Raw genomic sequence first — 20,335 nt, 5'->3', positions numbered from 1 at the left:
TGAAGTGGGGATCACCTAGTGGTTTATATTTTATAACATACTCAAACCAACAACAAAACGCATTCTAATTGTGTTTAATACAGTATTTATCGTCAATGTACATACAAAGTATAGAATCCGATATGCTGTACATTTTTAACATGGTTTTGTCTATTCGGCTCACTTAGCTTATCGTGACAGTGGCATGATATTTCAGATTCTTTGTTCATTGTTCGTAGCTACGCGCTATGAAGTTGGCAAACATCTGAATTTGGGCCCATCCGGAGTCATTGCCACGTCCATTTAGTAGATAGCTGACCTCAAGTTGGTTGAACATTCTACTTCTTGCCACTACACCGTGATGAGAGCCAACCAGCTCGAAACAGCTGTCCATGGCTGCATTTCGATTCCCGGTTTGGTCTCTACCATGTCGCTGTCGGGTTAAGTTTTCTACACAGTCAGATCAGCCTTGCAGTTATTTCAGTTACTTATACAAAAGTATAGCCGGGTAAACACCTTAATGGATTACACACTTAATAACACTATACACGTTTATCAAAGAAGAGTTACGAAGCCACCATGTTTTAAGCCTTATGTTAAGGCATCTTTCAGGGGCACGACCTAAGAAATTAAGAAAGTAAACCAAGTCTACCTAAACCCGCACTAAATCATCGTTTTTAGCTGTAGTGGGGCTCGCCTGTGGAACAATCTTCCAATCAAAACGGGAACCATCATTTCCATGGCCACATATAAAGCAGAGACCAACTCCTTACTGTCCATATCAGACTCTAACACGGCTAACCGTACTGAGTAAATGAGTAAAAGCTCACGAAAAAATGAAAATATCGCTTTACGAAGCTCCACTGGCGCACAATGAATCGCACTAAAATCGTCTCTACCACACCTGCGACTTGAACGCGCAAAAAGTGACGCGGAGGTACGATGAAATCTTATGTTTGAATGGGTCTTAAGCAGGCTGAACTTGGTTAACCATATATAGTATTAGCGAGGCTAGCCAATCGTCCACTTAGACGTAATTACTCTGCGGATACGTGCAGCGTGAGCGCCCGCGACAGTTTAAAGTGGTTCCACAGAGTTATCACTTATAATATGGCGTGCGCTATGTTACACATCGAAACCAAGTTTTCTCTTTTTCTTCTTCTTTTTTCTTCTATCAATTCATTGATCCACAAAACGTTACTGTACTGAAGGACTGTAACTTGGGCTGTGTTGTTGATTTGTTCGCTGTTTTTGCATGAGCTTGCGCCAGCTCGCGCGCGCAGAGCGTAAAAAAAAAAAAAAACCAGGGAGACACCTTAAGTGCGGAGTCCTCGAACGTTCTTCTTTACCATTTCATGGTTACTGCACAAATTTTAAGAGCCCTCCCAAACAGTCTGTATACACCGTCAGCTTCAATCATGTACTGCCGTATTTGTCGGCTTTATCTTAAGTTCTCTCACTTTTTACTAGTCTTTTGTTCATCTAAAACAACTTCCAAGCATATCTAAACTACAAAAAGGACAGATCTCATCAATATTATTTTACAAACTTTCTACTGTTGCCACGATGATTGTGGAAAAGCGCCGCTTCTTTTCTGATCTAGGAAAAGTTTGTGCTTAAACAACAGTCATTAAACGAGAATATTTGGCCAAACTACGTATAACTCTAACAGTATTTGAACTGTTGAAATTTTTTATCTGAAATTTTCTAAACAGTTGAAGAAAATTTAAGTTCAGGAATGGAATCATATTCCGTGAATTTCCGAGTTTCTGAATACTTTCTAAAAGCGCTAGTTGGTCTATTATTCCGAGAACAAAAATTTTGCTATCAAGTTCCTGGCAAGGTGCTTTGGATCACCAAAGCGGCTTTCAAAATGGCATTGAATAAAAACTCTAAAAACAAAAATATTATAATTACAAAATAAATTGTAATGTAATGTATAAAAAACGTTGTGCATAAAAAACAAACGCACAAAAGTGAAACACTGGGTAAGGCTGAATTAGGCATTTTGCACTTTTTTCGATTTTGAACATAATTAAACTTCTTCTTGCATGCAAAGGTGACCACGCGCCGTTTGGCTGCAAATAATGAAAACTGGGTACAAGTTTATTTACAATAGCACGTGATTGGCTCCAGGTAGTTAGAAGGTGCCCAGCCCTCCTCGTTGTTAATTCTCACGTACCACCAACCTCCTCTAGTTTTTCGAATGACTTGTACTTGATCCCCTTCAAAGAGATCGATCGTGTCGTTTGACATCGCCTGGTACATAGCAATGGCTTGATAAATCTGCCTTCTTCCTGGGGAACATCCGTTGGTAGTAGCTTCAGTTGGTTCATTTGCGTGATACCACTGAGTGCTTTCCGGTACACTTGATCGATTTCTCCTCCTGTGTCTTTCCCTTCTCTTTCGTACGTCATATGAGGCAACTTCTGAGTCACAGTTAGATGACTCTTTGCTCCCTTGGCTCTGGAACACCTCACCTTCAGACGATTCACTCACGTAAATAGTATGTAAAACAGGTTCTGACTGCACACTTCTATCAGAGGAGTATTGTGAACTCCAGTTCCTTCTCTCCCAACCAGACTGTGATGAAAAATATCTAGTCTTTTTGACTGCTTTTCTTCTTTCGTCTTCCGGATACCCTGAGTCAAACGAGCCCATCTTTTTCTGCTTTTGCAACGGCGATCTTTTGCTGTTACCGAAGTGGGGATAATTCGAACGTGATTCATGCATTGCCACAAAACGTTTACCTGGTTTTGGAGAGCTGTAGTCGACCTCCTTGTTTGAAGTCAAGGATTTCAAATGGCACCTCCCATTATGAAATGCTTCCGATCCGTAGCTTTGGAAGTTGTCAGTTGCTGTTTTAGGGTGACAGCTCTTTTTCTTGGCCATTACACTCGTCGTCTTGCCGGCAGTAGAGGAGCTTTCTGTTCCTGATGAACTTCTCGTTTCATAGCGGTGCTTAACGACGGGCTGAAATGAGCATTCATTGCTAAGGAGCCAAGACGGGGGGTACTGCTCTTGGTAAGGGCCATTCATACGCGTTCCTCTGTGCAAGTACGTCTTTGCGAAGTAAATAAATGAAAAAAAAAGTATAATCAGTTCCAAGAACTACAGATATTTTCTATATCACATGACATTAATTAACAAAACCATGTCTCTATTAGCACTAACCTGCAAATTTGGTCTTGGGTTCCAGCGCGACTGTGACCAAACGTCTTGATTTCCTAAAATGTAACATGTTAGATTTATTTAGTCTCAGACATAGAAAACTTTGTTCAAGAGTCTCACATTATGTGTTACTTACATAAGTGTGATCATACAAATGTACGCTACTGAGCAGTTTTTTCCTGTGGTGCTGTTTATTGTTCTGTAGAAGGTGTTTTCATTTTTTTTTTCTTTTTTTTGGAGTTGTGAGCATTCAGAAAGCTAAGGAAGTAATGAGTTCCTAAAATGAATAAGAAAAAATTCAGCATAATCTAGTTTCCTATACAGTAGAGGCCAGAATATAGAGGTGTATACAAATCAAGCTCTGGAATGTTTCAGTTGTAAGTCTGGCGCGCCTAGATTAGCCCTCGCTACCTGCGGGCCAGTCTTTTTTTTTTGCTAAATTTTTGAATTTTTGAATAAACTTGAACTTGAGTCGAACTTAGGGAATGGAAGACGAGAAATGAGAAACGAACAAGAAGGGCTTTGAGTCTTAAGAGCCTGAAATTTTAAACAGGGTATGTAACTGTTTTAAATTAGGAGACTTAAAAGAACAACGGTTAAAACACACCATCGTCATCATCGTAATCGCCATCACCATAGTCATCATCATCGTCATAATTATAATCTCGATTATCATCATAATCACCATCGTCATCAGCATCACCATCGTCATCATCATCACCATCTTCATCATAATCGCCGTGACCATCGTAAACATCATCATCGTTTTCTTCATCATCATCGTCATGGTGGCATGGCAGTCCGTTGTGGTCTTGATCGGCCTCTGACTGTTGACTCTGATGGATGCTCTCCTTCTCATACACTTCAGCTGCCACCAGAAAATTAGAAGGCGCCCACCCACTTTGGTAATCAGAACGAACCATCCACCAGCCACTGGCAGTTTTAGCCTGAACACTCACTACATCTCCCTGCTTCAATGTCATCTCGCCGGACCCACTGGCTTCGCACGTAGCAATGACGTAATAGATGTCGCCATCTGTCTGGAATGATTTTTTCACTGCAGAATTTTGTTGTCCTTTATCCGCCAAAACGTTATCCTCCAGAGTCTTTTTCTGGGCGTCTTCTACACTTCTCTCGTCCTTTCCTGAAAGGTCATCATTTCTTTCTTGTCTGCTGGGTTTTTCTTCATCAGATTTTTCCTGCTGTTGGTCTGCCTTGTCACTGATAATTCCATCTCCATTTTCTTGCTCTTGAATTTCTTGACATGTGTCCACTGGTTGGCTTAGATTGTTTTTCTCTTGTTGCAGTTCATTTGCTCCCTTCAAATGATTTTCGTCCTCTGTTTTCTGCACCTTCTTTTCCTTCTCTGTTTTGTTGTTGTTAATCTCAAAGGAATCGTAAATTGTGGAGCTATTTGGAATGTGATTTTGCTCCTCGCAGTCCTTGGAAAGTTTCGATTCCTCAGCATCACTCACTGCGGGAGTGATGCAGATTATCGGCAGATTTGGCATACTGTTTTGACGTACACTGTTGCCTCGCTTCTTTAGGCTTGGGCTTGAATTTGTTTCAGTAAAACTAGGCAAATTTAAAGACGTTCCGAAAGGACTAACTTCATTTACTGTTGCGTTAGTTTTTCCAATCCTGCTTCCTTGTTCCCAGCTCAAGCTGTACGAACGTTTCCGTTTTGGTTTCCCTGAAATCAAGTGGTCTTTTTTTTTAAGTTCTGCAGCACGAACATCGGTTGCGGAAGTGGAATGTGTTGGCAAGTACGTGCTAAATTTTTTTCTGATCGCATCACTTGCTTCCGATAAAATACTAAACGAACGGCTCCGCTTGGGTTCCGTGGGCTTTTCCTGCTCATCTGCAAGGCGAAGATCTTGCATTGAAATGGAGAGCCCACGATTGGGCAGCGCCTCTCTGATATCACTAAAAGTTGATCGACGAGTGGAGAGTCTTTCTTCGTCAAAGGACTCTGTGGTTGACGGAGACAACTCAATCTGTGTTAAAAAAAAAAAAAAAAAAAAAAAAAAACAGAAAGATTCGTATGCTTGAATACATAATTCAAGCGATTTCATCATCACCAAGATAATATCACTATCATAATTACAGGCGACACAATTGACCTTTTGGAAAAAAACCCAGCTAACTCTTGAGGGACACGCGATCAAACTGGAATTTTTTAAAACAAGTAGCGTTTATCGTTTATATAAAGCCCACCCTCAGAGACGCCAAGGGAAGCAACTCATCGGGAGCCTTCGTAGAACACGCAGGATCCCGGCCACTCCCAAAAGTGTGGCCATTACAGGTTTTGGTGTCCACCGAATATACTTCACCCCACCCAACCCCCTCCTTTCCAGGCTTTTTAAAAGAGTGCTTTTTGACAGCCACTAAAGGATACTACAAAGGAATTACAATTATTTCCGACATATTGATGTGAGTTAGTGGAAATTGAATGTGACGTAGAATGGCATTCAGATTGGATTTCTTGATTCAAAAACCCATCAAAGTGGAATAAAACCGACAAAAAAGCACTACAATGATCTGAAAATGTTAAATTTGCCTGAAAATGGGAAAATTTAGGATTCTAAGGAACCTGCTTTCAAATAACTTTTGTGGTAGCATCAAACATCCGGAGAATTGACACGCCACACCAAACCAATCAATGGTTTTTATTTTATAATATGCATCCAAAGTCTGCATGTACCGGCAGATTCCGCACTCCCCACATGGTGGTTGGAATTAAGGGTTTATTTCGTAATTTGAAAAACATGACATCGTTCCTGTACAACTTACCCCTTCTGTGCTGCCTCTCCAATTATTATCCCAAACAGGCCTTAAACCTGAAAAAAAAATTGTGTTTGAATTATCACTTTGTGCAATTGTGCAGTAAGTATAAAAATTATCCCAAGTAGAAGGAATATAGAGAATTGAATTATCACTTTGTGATGTACAACATACAGTAAGCATGAAAATTATTGCAGCCTAGTGAAAGGGATACACGGAAGAGAAATATAGGAAAGGAATAGCGAAACTGGCTGGTACAACAGAGGGACTCGGTGAATCAAATCTGTCAGAAAAGCACAGGATTTCAACCTTACATGGAGATCCATTGGAAAAAATAACTCTTAATTGTTTCCATCTAAATTACAAATCTTTAATTTCCTAAAAATATATATCTTTTTATTAGTTGTCTTTTTTCTCCTGAGTAACTTTACACGTAATTTCGCAGCAAGGCAGCTGAATATCACAAGTGTGATCATTTGCTGTGAAAGCTTCCTGACAACTTCGTCAGTTTGAGTCACACCTTTTTAATTAGTATTTTGTCTTATGCGTGGTAAATAAAATTTATTTGATAACTGTGATTGATAGCCAACTTCGGACCCTCAAGTTCCCCGCACCACTCAGGAGCTCCTCAATATTTCCTCGCCTAAGGACGAGACAGCCACTCGTCGGGTTATGTTGCGTCTGTCACTTATTTTAAATGCACAGAAATACTCGTGGCAATGGAATAGACTTTTTCTGTCTCGAACACCTTTTACAACAAGTAGTGGAAGGGAATCAAACAGTACTGAGGTCAAAACCTAATATAAGATGCAAAGCTTGATAAAAATGAATCAGATTTAATAACAAATATTTCAACTAGTGTTGAAGTAATATTCTCCTCTCCAGAACCTATGAGGAGTCTGGCACGAATAAGGGATTATGGGATCGTTTGGGGGGGGGGGGGGGAGGTGACTACGAACTTTTAAAACAGCAGTGCAAGTTAGCTGTGAAAGAAACATTGTTTTAGATTAACATATTTAATGCGAGCTACGCTATGCTAAGTAAACTTATTTATTAGCGCGATATCCATCCGTCTGCGTAAACGATCCCACAACCCTCTCTGGCACTAGTGTCCCTGTAGTTTCCGCAGTGGGGAATGATTTTTCCACAGGGCAATATGGGCAATGAAGATAGCATAACAAACAGGCTTTTTAATACTTACTGGTAGATCCACTATGCAACAGACCGTTTTTTGGAACCTTTGGAGGGAGCTTCTCTTCTCTTAGCCTCATGTTCATTCCTGACCAGCGGCGTAAACCCATTGGCGTGCTGCCACCTGCGAAGCCGAGGCTCTTGAGATACACAGCTGGTACCCAGGCTTCTATGCCCGTATACCTGATAAACAAGTTTAAAGTAAGTGTTATCTCGTTTTTCCTAGCTTTCATTCTGAGACCAAACGTGAGAAGCCAAATTGGATGTCTAGTATAAGGCAAATGTTAGAAGGAACAGACAGCAACGAATATTATAACTAAATGGAGCAACCATATTTTCATTAAATTTTGCTTCCTTTTCGATTTTTCGGCGAAGTCAGATAATGCTTACTTCGCCAGTCCGATTTTCAGTGCCATTGCGCACAGCCCTTTAGTCAGACATGCGCAATTGAAATAATAACCTGCTTTATGATAAGTCGATTTTATCCTTAAAGAAGAAATTAGCAGACAACTGAACTGAGACATTCCTTTGAATTCACTTACAGTACTCTCCACCATCCGTCCAGGGTTTTCTCAATCACTTCAAGACGTACACCGATATCAAAGCTTAACTCATCTGCCGTCTTTGCCTGGTATGACTGTGTTGTCGTGTATATTTCACCTGCAAAAACGTAGGCGAAAAAAAATTATGACTTTCAGGAAAAGCGTACGCTTAGGGATAAATGAATTCCGACTCAATAAATTCAGTAATGAAAGAAATAGTGTCCATAATATTCGCTTGAGATTTACAATACTATTTACAAGCCTAAAAAGTTAAAAAGATATTAAAAAAGACCCAAACTTTTCGACTAATCAAGTCATCCTCAGGGTGAAAAAGGATGACTTGATTTGTCGAAAACGTTTTTTTTTTTTTTTAATATCTTTTTAACTTTTTAGCCTTGTAAATAGTATTGTAAAAGAAATAGTAATTTGTCTGTTCTCGCCTACTCTACCCATACCGTTGATATGAAATGCAAAACATTCGGTATAACCCTTTCCCTCTTCCTCCCCTCCCCTCACTTACCCTTCCCCTCCTCTCCCCTCCCTTCCCCCTTCCTCTCCCTCCCCACCTCTCCATCTTCGTCCGTGTGTATTCTAAAACTTTCCTGACACGTACGGTTCATGCTTGAGAATTCCTACCTTGTCCAGGAGGAAAACTTTCCGTTGTAATTACATCGTCCTCGTCGTTCTCGTCGCCTGTAGACTTTATAAATGAAGCTGGCACCCAGCCTATATCGCCTTCAGATTCTACAAGCCACCACCCTAACATAACACAAATTAAAACAACAAGAAAATGTTAGCACATGTGGTACGACCTTAGTCTTGCTCAAGTCGCTCTGTAAAGTGGCGAGAGGAGAAAACACTTCACGAAACGGTAGAAGCAAGCTATGTGTCTGAGTCTATGAGTAAAACCATAAACTGAGGTCATTTAAATAAGCAGTACTTTCGCGACCTAGTGCTGGTTATTATGCTGTACAAAGTATGTATAAATTTGAACCTGACGCCCATTACTCGGAGTGTACAGCTCCCATATTAGGCCTTCGCTACCGTGTTTTCGCTCTATTTTTTTTATACAAATGGGAATATGATTTCTGGCGAAAATTTAAATTTCGGTTCACATGAGAATTCTTCAAAGCATAGGACTGGTTAGCAAGGCTTCTGTGGGAGTCATGGGAGATTGAATTTGTGCGAACTTCAATCTTAAAATAAATAAGTCTGTGAAAACGCCGTTACACCAATATATAAGAGTGGTACGTTAATTCCGTGTATGGGCTCCTGTCTGAATACAAGACAAGATTTCCGCACAGCCTCACACATTTAAACTAGTCTGCATATTGCGACACAAACTATTTGTCCTTCGCCGCTTTGGCAAGAGGGTTAGTATGACAGTAGTGCTTGTATAAGTTGGAACTATTTACGAAAGGTGTGCGGAGATCTTTCCAAATCTAATCCTAGTTTTAAACGAGATATTGCAGTGTCCATTGAAATGAATTGAAAGCCATTTAGGAGTCGTTTGCTTTGGTGCTGTTTATTATTATTGCACGAATAAAGGTGTTACCGTGGATGAAATCGTAAAAAAGTGACTATATAAAACTGTTAAGAAGTACTTTTTACAGCACTTTGAGTTCAAATAAATGAAATGTGCCAGTTTACTTGATCTTATTTTGTTTATTTTGGATGCCTCCGTAAGGTGGGTCAGTTTAAATGATAGCTGCTGATCCGTACTTTTCACTTTTTTTTGGTACTGCTTGTTTCTTGTTTGGTTCCGAATAGCGGCACAATCGTTGTTAGTTTTGGGGGATAATTTCAACATAAATGGCCATGAGATAGGGAAGTCTTACCACTTTCGTGCTTTTCAATAACCCCGATTGTGAAACCATTAGTGAGGCTGATATCATTGTGGTGCTGTTTCTTATAATCCTCCAAGGCGACGTACTGTTCCAAAAGCACTGGCTCACCGATCGTATTCGCTGCAGAAAAAAAAAACACAAACACAAACAAACTAAACACTCACATCGAAGGTGGTTGATGTTGTGTTCATACTAGGAGAAAGAAACACGAGCCAAAGATGTGCTGAAGTTTCGGTTATAAGTTAAAATTTAAGCCCCTCCAGCTCAGCTATTAGCTAAGAAATTATATCAATTATGATATCATCAGTATTGATTATGCCAGATTCCCGTTAACTTTTATTCTCACATTCTCACATGTTTTGAAGTTTTGTATCGTGTCCCTCTCAGTAGTCGAACAGTGTCGAGTATCATCCGAAGATTTACGAAGAACTTTCGAGTGATTCCAATCTCTTTCTGCGTATCATCTCCTAACGGCCTAACTATTTCCAATAAACAGCTTGTGAGGAACTGTGAGAGCTAATTCTCCAGGCATTAACTTTACAGCAGGAGAGGATCCTCTCTTGTTATACAGTTATTGGCAAGTTATTTGCAAGTCAAATTCACACTATTCATTATATTTAGGCAAACATCTTAGCTACCAGTTTCTTAACGTTTATCAGCTATCAGTTAAAAAACCAATATTTCTCAGCTGAAAGTTAAAATTTTTGCCAATTCTCAGCTATCAGTTAACGCCATGATAACCATTCGTTTTCAAATAGTGATATTGCTACTCCCCCTCCCCTTCCCCTCCCTCCTCTTGAAAAGACAGGTAACCACACTGACACCCCCACCCCCCCCCCCAAAAAAAAATCTTTCTTTTCCGATACAAAATCTACCTCCCTACTTGTAATAGAAAATATGTATTGTTATATTTTGAAAAAATAAAAGACCCATTACTATTATTATTAATAGAAGTATGTTTGTAGTAGGAATGACCACGTGCTCTGTTTCTTCTTTTCGTTTTTTTCCGTTTCTGTTTCAGCATAAAACTGGTAGATCGAAAGACTCCAAACTTTATGACTTTTCCTGGACTTTGTCGGGGAAAAATGTGGACTGGCAGGTCAATGTCCATGAAATTTCATTCGACGTTGACAGTGGGTTTCAGTCATATTAATACTCGACGTGTTAATGAAGGAGGTGGAATCCGCTCCAAAAGGGTTCAAGTTTTCTCGAAGAGGTGAAACCTCTTTCTATACGTATTTGCACTAACCTGTTTTCGGATTCCTCCTGACTGTCAAGTTCCTAAGCATTTTTCCTTTCGACTTGAATTTCGATTTTGATTTCGATTTTGGTTCTTTTCTGAAAAAGGAAGAACCAAAAACAAAAATGATATCTGTCCTTTTCGCAGTCAAGTTTTTCAAAACAAAGTCATCCATGAAAGAACTATACAGCAGGTGCTAGGGACTGATCAAACGGTGCATGATTGTGGATGATAGCACTACAATGTTAATCCAAACTATCATCTACTATGGTTGACTATCATGCTCGTGATCAAACTTTGCACGGTAGTGCATGATACTGAGTTGTGATAGCTTATTGTCCTTCCTGCTCGCTTTCAACCTCTTTTCACTCGGTTCCAACTCTTCGCTCGCTCAGCTACTATACTAATTCGCCTCATTTTGGCTCGCATTTTGGAGATTTTCTTTTTTTGGCATGGATTTTGAGTCCTCAAGTTTTCGACGAGCATTTTAATAAAGCACTTTAGCCAAACAGTTTCCCGAGACTCTTTCATCCTGCTAACTGATTATCAATTGCCGTATGACCGGTAAGCCGATCAAAAAGTATCATCACCTATATGTCAAAGTGAAGATTTTGATCTGGTTAAAAGTGAGCAACAGCTGGTAATAGTTTATTTAAGCAATAGACCGCACTTTCCAGAAGTTTACCAGCGTAATAAAACCACGCGGGATGTTGGGAGAACACGAGAAAGCTTGTAAATCACGAGCCGCAGGCGAGTGATTTACAAGCTTTTCGAGTGTACTCCCAACATCCCAAGTGGTTTTATTACGCTGGTAAACTTCTGGAAAGTGCGGTCTATTGCTTTTATGAAATAACTACTTAGACAAAAACACTTAGAAATCGGCCCTTTATATTTTGTAACTTGATCAAGTTGTTTATTCTCTTCAAATTCATCAGTTTGGCGGGAGAACCAATCACAAATCGGGATCTATTTTGAGCATAAACCTGTTGAATCGCCGACGGATGCATCGCAGTTTGAGCGAATGAATGAAAATGTTTTTTAAGTTAAATTACTGTCTAACTCTCACAAAAATGTGGCTAAAAAAGGTTAATGCCTTGGCGAAAGAATGCTTTTTATCAGCAGATAGCAGTTACTGATGAAAAGCGGACAGCGGCTTGGTGAGTGAAAAAACTTCACTTGTTTTGAGCTTGGCTAGGTCTTCTTTTTCTATTGCTGGTTTGTGCATGGTGTTTTGCATGCCTTCTTGCTTAAGCTGTTTAATTTTGGCGTCAAGCATTTGGTTTGAGAGGACAAAACGTGGGTCGTGAGTGAACCTTATTCCTAAACTGTGTGGTGGTGTGTTTAGATATCTCTCAATGCCATTTCTTATTGACAGAAGAGTCGCACGGCTGTAATTTTCGCCTTCTTTATTTCTTGCTTCGGCGTAGAATTGCCTCAGATTCCTGTCCAGCTCTTCGACCGCCATTTCCGCCAGACTTACGCCAATAACCTTTTGTTTACTCCACTCTAGGTGAACAGAGAAAGAGGAATTGTGATTTGAGCAGTTAATATCAAATACCTTGTACTCGGGTTGAAGTCGGTTTTATATTGTTTTAAACGCTTCAAGTTATTTGTAAACAACTTGACTTTGGCATAACCTTCAATAAATTACAAATTTTGTACTGTTTATCAATACTGTTTGAGCCGTTTATTTTATAAAATAACAGTTTCAGTGAAAAGGCAGGCTAAAAGATTATTCATGTAATTAAAACCAACCTGTGAATACGGAAACTGCCCACTGTGTTGCCTGCTTGGTTTTTTTGGCTTGTGCATTTTCGACGATCGAGTCAAGTTCTTCGTTTTCCACATCGGCAAATCTTCTCTTTTTGCTCGACCTTTCTTCTTCTGCCTCAGTATTTAAGCTCTCCTTTTTAGAATTTGGCTCCGAATTTTTATTGCGCGGCAAAAGCACATCAAAGCCTGACAATATGTCGAAGTTCGGAAAGTTTTCGTCGCGCTCGTCGCATTATCGAGAAATCTCCAGCGGGAGAGCAGCGGGAGTTTACCGGTACAATAGTACATAGGTTTGGCAACTCTATTGACCAATCAGAACGCGCGTAGTATGTTAGTTATTTTATAAAATAGTTTGTGTTCAAACGGAAGCGTAAGTTTGACATTATATCAACTATCGTGCACATGGTTTCATCAGCGAGCGCGTGTTGTAGACTCTAGCCTGCGTAGCAAGCGTTTTCGTGCTGTTACCGAGCAAGGAGCGCGCGAAAAATGGCACGAGTAAGCGGGGAGGGGGTGGGGAAGAAAGGTTTCCTTCCCCTCCCCCTCCCCATTTTTTGGCTCTCGTTTCATTTCTCGCGCGGCCAAAACCGAGAATCTCGTTCCTCTGTTTTTCTTTGCTCCGAAACAGCACGGAAACGCTTGCTACGCAGGCTATGTAGACTCGTTCCTGACTTACTTTTCTGTCGCCTCCAGCTGGTCCACATCTTCAATTCTTGAGGTAAAGAAGGTTATCACCACTTCAGACTGACAGACATGTTCAGGCAAAGCGATCAGATTCTGTACAGTGATAAAGAAAATCAATTTACTATATCAGTGCTTCCCTTGATAATATGGCTACGCAATTGGAAATCTCGCTGGAACACGCTACACGCTAACGGGGCGTCCAAGCCGCTAAGGAAGTGCGGAGCATTCGACTTCGAGTTTCACGAGATTCTGAAATAGCGCCAGTGATTCAGTTGCGTAAGTGAATACAGTGTAACCTTGATTTCACCAAGTGCCAAGGGTCTAGGAAAATTCGACGCTCTTTTCCATACATTTTAAAAGGCCGGGATGGAGAATATCGTTTCGTTATAGTGGGAACCTCGCTATATAGAAAGAGGTTCGTTAATGTCGAGGTTCCACTGTAGCGAAAAGTCGCGAGGATTTCAAGTTTTAATCCAAGCCAACGGGGTAAAATTATTTGATGCTTCTTGACAAGAAACTTTTTAAAAAATACAACTAAGACGGTGTCTATCTGTCAAAGGAATCGTCCCGACAGCGAAATCAAGGTAATTTAAAAAAACCTCTTTGTAATTTGTCTGAAAACATCATTGCAGCTGGCCTGTTTCAAGTTAGTCTGCGAGCAAACTCTCTATTTGGTCAGACGCGAGAAGATTGGGGAGGGCGTGGGAGAAAGGCAAGCTCCAATGACTCTAATTTGGACATGACCAACATTGTCTATGTACTATTTTCCCGAGGCATGAGGCTGCTAGGGTCGATAACAATTCCTTGTTCTGCTTAGGAGTGATGTGACGGGGTTGGGAGCTTGCTAATGATTAGCGAAAATGGTTGACAGCAAGGAGGAAGTGTCATGAAAGAGAAACCAAGATAAACTAGCAGTCGAGTTAGCAGAGTTATGAATTGAGCTAGGAACCGAGCTGTTCTAAATTTTCGATACGGGTTGTGATACTAATTACTCAATACTCGATACAAACAGGAAAATTAAGTGCAAGTGTGTTTATAGGATTGCTCTTCCTAGAAACAAAAATTTTCGACACGCACAAAGTTGGAATATGCGCGCAATTGTTTCTTCACGTGAGCAGTATCCAATGGCATAAAAATCGCCGACATTTGGCGAGAATAGCGATATTTTTAGACAAACGGCAAATGTTGATCATATTGAGTACTTGGTGTCACTATCAAGTATCGAGAATGGAGTAATTAGTGTAGCCTGCGAGCAAGCTCTTCCTTTTCCCCGAGAGCTTGCTCGCAGGCTATAATTAGTATAGCTGTCGGTATCGACCATTTGTTACAACTCGGCTCCTAACTCGATTCCTAACTCGGTTCTAAAGTCGATTGTTGGTTTATCATCAGTGCCAAACATTCGTACAATCGAGAAAGTCACTGAAGCCTATACATTATTATTATGCAAATTATAGCCATCTAATTTCGGCACAAAAAAAAATATTAATAGCAAAACAACAGACCATTAAAACTACTGAGCCGAATTCTTAAGAACAATAAACCGACTTTTATTTTCGTCAGCAGATCACTAAGTGAAATATTTGCTGTCTGATTTGCGGTAACCAGCTATTCTTGTTCACTCATTCTTCACCTATCTCTAAAGACATATCACTACACATAAGAACGTCAAAGTGAAAATGAAACTGCCTTATACTTATCTTATCCGAGATTAAGGCAACATAGTGTCCACAAATTAACCGTGTTTTGCAAGACATGTCTTTTGTCATTTCTAGATAGAGCTTATTTCAACGTCATTTTGGTAAGAAATTTTCAGCAAAAAAATTGTCTCTATGCAATGTTATGGACAGAGAGGTTTCTCGAGATTTACATTTACATTATGTTAAATGATGTTAAATTAAATTAAATTGAGATGATTAGAATTCTACCAAAACAACTGATGGCGTACAAGTAAAAATAAGGAAGTTGTTCTCTGACACAATAACTGAATATTGGGAATCGTAATAGAGAGGAAACAAGGTACTTTTGTAATAGGAAAGTTTTGAAACCAGGGAATAATATTTTTTGAAGATCTTCTTTAGGTTATGAAATGAAAAATGCCAAGTCATACTATATGACTCCATCCAAAGTCGACTTGATTGATGCCTCAGTGGCCGAGGTTATTATCTCGGTTGACGGATGATTTTAGTAACAGACATCCTCTTGTGTGATGCCGCCAACACTCCTGATGAATAGCTGCTCTTTTAATTAGCAAATAACGAGATGATTAAAATTCTACCAAAACAAGGACGATGACGTACAAGTAAAAATAAGGAAGTTGTTCTCTAACACAATAATTGCATATTTGGAATCGTAATAGAAAGGAAATAAAGTACTTGTGTACCAGGAAAGTTTTGAAACCAGGGAATGAATTTTTTTGCAGATCTTTTTTAGGTTATGAAATGAAAAATTCCAAGTTAGAATTGGCTCTACCATTCACACTATATGACTCCATCCAAAGTGGACTTGATTGATGCCTTAGTGGCAGGTCATATCAAGGTTGACGGATGATTTTAGTAGGTGGGTAGAAAACAGACATCCTCAAGTGTGATGCCGCCGACGCTCCAGATGAATAGCTGCTATTTTAATTAGCAAATAACGAGATTACATACACAAAATAGCCTCAGGAGTAAATTAAGATTGGTGTTCCGGTTCGAAGCGTTAACTGACTCACAGGCGGCCAAAGCTCAAGCTGTGAGCCGGTGATCATATTACGTAATAGCAGTAATAGCGGTCCTAGGAAGTGATAACTCGCTAAAATGGCCTCAAATCAGCACACGATAACAAACAGACAATAGGCAATACACCTTAGAAGCAAGGTATGTCATTTTTATTAAGAACTTTCGAATATTTGTGCCTCCTAAATCCGATCGTAAATATTCCCATACAAACTCTTATATTTGCGCCGTGACCGCTATTACGTAAGATGATCACCGCTCACAGCTTGAGCTTGGGCTGGGCGGCCTGTGAGTGACTTGACCGTGAGTAAACGAAAATTGACAGCTGAATTGAGAATTTCAAAATGGAAATTCTCTGTAACCATTTTAACTAGAAGGCATGAGTCTTGAGGAATATAATTTGGGCATGGCGACTGAACATTGTTTTGTACCAGAATTTTACTTTGTGCAATTTGCAATTGTTGTTTTATCGGACGGTTGCGCGCGCGTGCGTTGATTGATTTCGCTGTCGGGATGATTCCTTTGCCACATTGGATTTTTTTAAAACACGTTTCTTGTCAAGAAGCAGCACATAAATTTTACCCCGTTCTTAAGTTGGGTCGGATTAAAACTAGACCCCGACTTTTCCAGTATTCGCTTGTGCAAAATCAGTTGGGGCCCTCAATTTCAGAACCTTGCGAATCTCGTCATGAGGTCATGACGTTGTAAATCATTCACTGCGCATAACATATCATGATAATACTGAAAGTTTATTATAGTGTGGGATACGGTATCTCCTTGGAACAAGCAGGCGGAATTATGTAAGAATTATTTGCAAAGTTTGAACATAGAAGCCGGCGGCCCAAGGGGGAGCTAAGAATCGAGGTCATTCAGCCTTCATTTTTAATTTTTTGTGCTTACAAATATGCAACAAAGTGCAATCTTACCGAGATAAACCCACGGATTCTTTCCACTTTCGTTTGATTACTTGTTGGAGTAAGCTTCCATCTTTCTGAAAATAAAAAAATTATATATGTGTATTAGGCGTCGTCCACACGTATCCGGAAATTTGTGAAAACGCAATTTTTTTTTAACAAATACGGCTTGCGTCCACACGAATCCAGCGTATTTTCTGGCCGTATCCGGAAATGTTTGAAAACGCGACCAGGACGGACAAGCGCATGGTGGGACAATTTTATCAATGACACAATGATCGAAGAAGAATGGAGAGAGAATTTTAGAACTGGGCACCAGAGCAAATCAGAAATTTTCCGGATACAATCGGATACGTGTGGATGGCTGAAAACGATTGGAATACGCTGCGTGTGGACGCGAAAATTTTAGCATCGCAAAAAAATATTTGCGGGAAAAAGATTTCAGGGTACGTGTGATTTTAAGGCATGACTGGTTTGACGTATTATAGAGAAGCTGGTCTCAGCTAAACCGCGAGCTAAATGTAATTTTCGACATATTTATCATAATATGGTATGTTTACCACTTATCTAAGACGTGGCTCATTAAACGACCGGCGTGAGGCACTCCTTGAACGAGCAAATTCTTTCCCTATTATGAGTCTATGTTTGAGATTTCCATGATCTATTTCAGTCCTGTCACTTGAAATCTTTATCTTATTGTGGCTCCCGTCCTAATTCAGATAGAAACTATCAAAGGCTGCACACTTTGCGTGGAAAATACACACAGATAGGGGCAGAAGTTTGGATTATTTCCAACCAAAATTTGGGATTTTTCAAGCAAATGGTTATTCCCTACAGATACCCTCCCGTGCCTTATTTCATGAAAGCTTGAGGCACAGATCGTTGTTTACTGACCTTGAAGAGAATAACTTTCTATTTCTTGTTTATTGCTTGGAAATATTTCCAGGAGATTGAGCTGTGTAATTGAAGAAAAAAAAAGTGACGTATTGACAAACAATGTGTATGAAGCACCACTTTGAAAACCAAGTTAGAGATAGTTTCAGTGAACACAATACAGTGAACTTGTCAAACCGCAGGCAAGGGGGTTAGTTTCTGAAGAAACTGCGGTGCTGGGACGGTAGGGAGTGGAAACGAATGTTTACTTTTATCAAGAGAGTTGATCAGTAATCTAGCCACCGTAAAGATACTCGATTGCTGACGTTTCGAGCTTTTCGTCAGGGCAAAGGAATTCGCTCTGACCGGAAGATCTAACACTAAATCGAAACGTCAGCACTCGAATCTCTTAATTTACGGTGGCCAAAATAAGGTTTATTGATCCGGTACTACAACTTTTTTAAGATAGAATAAGCTATATCTCTAGTTTGTCACAAACTTGGCTTACAACAAGACCCACAGGGCTACGTACACTCAGGAAAGAAAGTTGTAGCTAGCAAGGCGGCCAAACATTCTTCTACACTAAGTCTAAGATCAAAATTTTTAGAAAAGCTGTGTGCTCTGATAGCGTAAGATCGTGTTAATTGATGCTAAGCTCTCGCCGGATCTGACATCACGGTATTTTTGACGAAAGTGCATTTTAAAAGTATTGCAAAAATTGTCGATTATGTAACTCGCCATTTTCTGTACTGAAGTTAATGTGTAAGCCCTGATTAGCTTTTTTTGTAAATGGGCTGGTTTCGGGTTCGTGCTAAAGTATAAATCAGCATTTTTTTGTTGACTTTTTCAACAAAAACAAACCAGCTTGAGCTAAGTTCTCAAAGATGAATAGTATACAATGAGCTAAGTATCAGAAAGAACAGAATTTTTACCTCAAGCAGTTTGACTTCACTGTATCTTCGGTAAATGAGGTTCACAGATCTGTCCGACCATTGGACTTTCATAGAATAAACCTAAAATCCCAGAAGAATGACATTACAATTCATTTACGCAGATATTGAGGCCGAACAAAGCGTCGACCAATTATTCTGGCTTACCACTCGTCTTCCTGGATTTGTTTGCTGAAACCCTTCAACAGAAACATGCTTTACAATCCTTTTTAGCATGATGCAGATGATATTGTCGCAGCGGATATCTTCTTATAAGACCAGTTAACTTTAATCTAGATTTTCCGCGTCTTCCGTACTTGTCCCGTCTGGTCAGAAAGCAGCGCAACGCATTGTGCACTGAGGTTGATAAGTTTAGCGCAATTAGCAATTCATTAGCATGTTGGACTTTGAGGTAATGAGGTCAAGGCGTTAATTTTCTATGAAATCTATTTTCAAAATAACAATGCCGCAGGAACCGTTTCAAGTTCACCACATGCCAAGATATTTTGGCAAGCGACGGGTAAAAAATATCTCGGATTGAAAAGCGTGTAATTGGCGCATTCCTTGTGATACAGGTCGAAACTTTGAAAGTTACGGCAATTGAAATAAGAACAATCTATTCGGCTCTCTTATTGTGTAGAAGTAGAAAACGGCCCAAAGCATAAAAGGACTAAATAGCTTAATGGCCCAATTAACTTGCCAAATTGCACCGTAAATTCTATTTTGTTAATCTAAATTGTCTTCATGCAATTTTGACTTATACAGTGTGATGTTAAGCATTGTGTGTTGGTGTAAGCAAGTGCCAATGATGAATTCTTTTCGGCCGTGATAAAGGCTTTTAGCTATAGGCGTAATTTCAACGTTTCCACAGGCCGAGTTCCGGTACAGGCAGGACCACCGTAATACCGGTAGTCGCTTTACCAAATTCTAAAAATTGTCTCTATTGAAGATGACGGCATGCGCACGCCTAACCCTGGATCGAGTTCTCTGCGGACCGGACAAGAAAATTAGTACTGATAACGGTATCAAAGTTGTTTTATACCCTTTAAATCGGCATGCACTTTTAATCAATCGACATCGGTACCCTTTATTCGTTAGCTTAGATAGTATGGTGATAAACAGCAGAGCAGATTGATTAATTATAAATAGCATTTTAAACTTTTGGACACCACAACGTAAACTGAAGTGATCGGATTCACATTTTTACCTCGTTATCAGAAGATCAGAAGATCTCTCATTTACTTAGTTTTCTGTTTGAAGGCATAAAGCTTCGGAATTTTTAAATTTTTCGACATCAAAGTACATTCATATGAAATATGCGATATGTAAATTCCCTTGTCTCCGCACCACACCACCTAAACAAGGAAAAACCAAGGTGCCCGAGGCTATGTCGAGGGACGTCATTCGAAGCCCACGCTACAATTAGTACAATCAACCACCGTTCAAAAGATGGCAGCCTTACATTGTATCATGTTAATATCTTGCGAACCTAACACAGGCAACAGACACAAAGAAAACCATCTTTTTGCGAAATTGTTCCTTCTACTAACAACGTAGTGTATGGTAGATTTGAAGATTTTAGAACTTTTCTGTGCGTTTTCATCCTTACACGTAAATGTACCAGACGCCTTATTTTTCGGTACAGTGGATTTGTCCACTCTGAAAATTGGATGCAGACTCTCACGGACAAACTT

General features: G+C 39.8%; 1 protein-coding gene and 1 long non-coding RNA gene across 2 annotated transcripts; one reads left to right on the top strand and one right to left on the bottom strand.

Moving 5' to 3' along the window:
• Nucleotides 1-58: 58 nt before the first annotated feature.
• Nucleotides 59-19,516, bottom strand: LOC146464858 (uncharacterized). Its single transcript, XM_085129337.1, has 14 exons — nt 18,810-19,516; nt 18,645-18,725; nt 17,734-17,794; nt 16,852-16,916; nt 13,204-13,304; nt 10,764-10,852; nt 9,506-9,634; nt 8,304-8,426; nt 7,668-7,785; nt 7,136-7,308; nt 5,944-5,990; nt 3,758-5,147; nt 3,154-3,206; nt 59-3,042 (listed from the first exon to the last, which is right to left on the bottom strand). The coding sequence occupies exons 1-14, from the start codon at nt 18,876-18,878 to the stop codon at nt 2,086-2,088; spliced, it is 3,456 nt and encodes a 1,151-aa protein (XP_084985463.1). The 5' UTR covers nt 18,879-19,516; the 3' UTR covers nt 59-2,085.
• On the top strand, nt 11,768-12,428 carry LOC146464859 (uncharacterized). Its single transcript, XR_014868432.1, has 2 exons — nt 11,768-11,911; nt 12,265-12,428. It is a non-coding gene; the product is annotated as an uncharacterized LOC146464859 (long non-coding RNA).
• Nucleotides 19,517-20,335: the final 819 nt, after the last annotated feature.

The sequence above is a fragment of the Pavona decussata genome, unplaced genomic scaffold (assembly GCF_977016875.1).
Source record: "Pavona decussata unplaced genomic scaffold, jaPavDecu1.1 SCAFFOLD_161, whole genome shotgun sequence".
NCBI lineage: Eukaryota > Metazoa > Cnidaria > Anthozoa > Scleractinia > Agariciidae > Pavona > Pavona decussata.
The sequence above is the reverse complement of the archived record's forward strand: the minus strand, read 5'-3'. Positions and strand labels throughout refer to the sequence as shown.

Coding starts and splice junctions, on each gene's coding strand:
- LOC146464858 (XM_085129337.1), bottom strand. CDS start 18,878: ATGCTAAAAAGGATTGTAAAGCATGTTTCTGTTGAAGGGTTTCAGCAA. Junction 16,917..17,733: donor AGAAAGTTATTCTCTTCAAG/GTCAGTAAACAA, acceptor TTTTATTTTCAG/AAAGATGGAAGCTTACTCCA. Junction 3,207..3,757: donor CGATTACGATGATGACGATG/GTGTGTTTTAAC, acceptor GTTACATTTTAG/GAAATCAAGACGTTTGGTCA.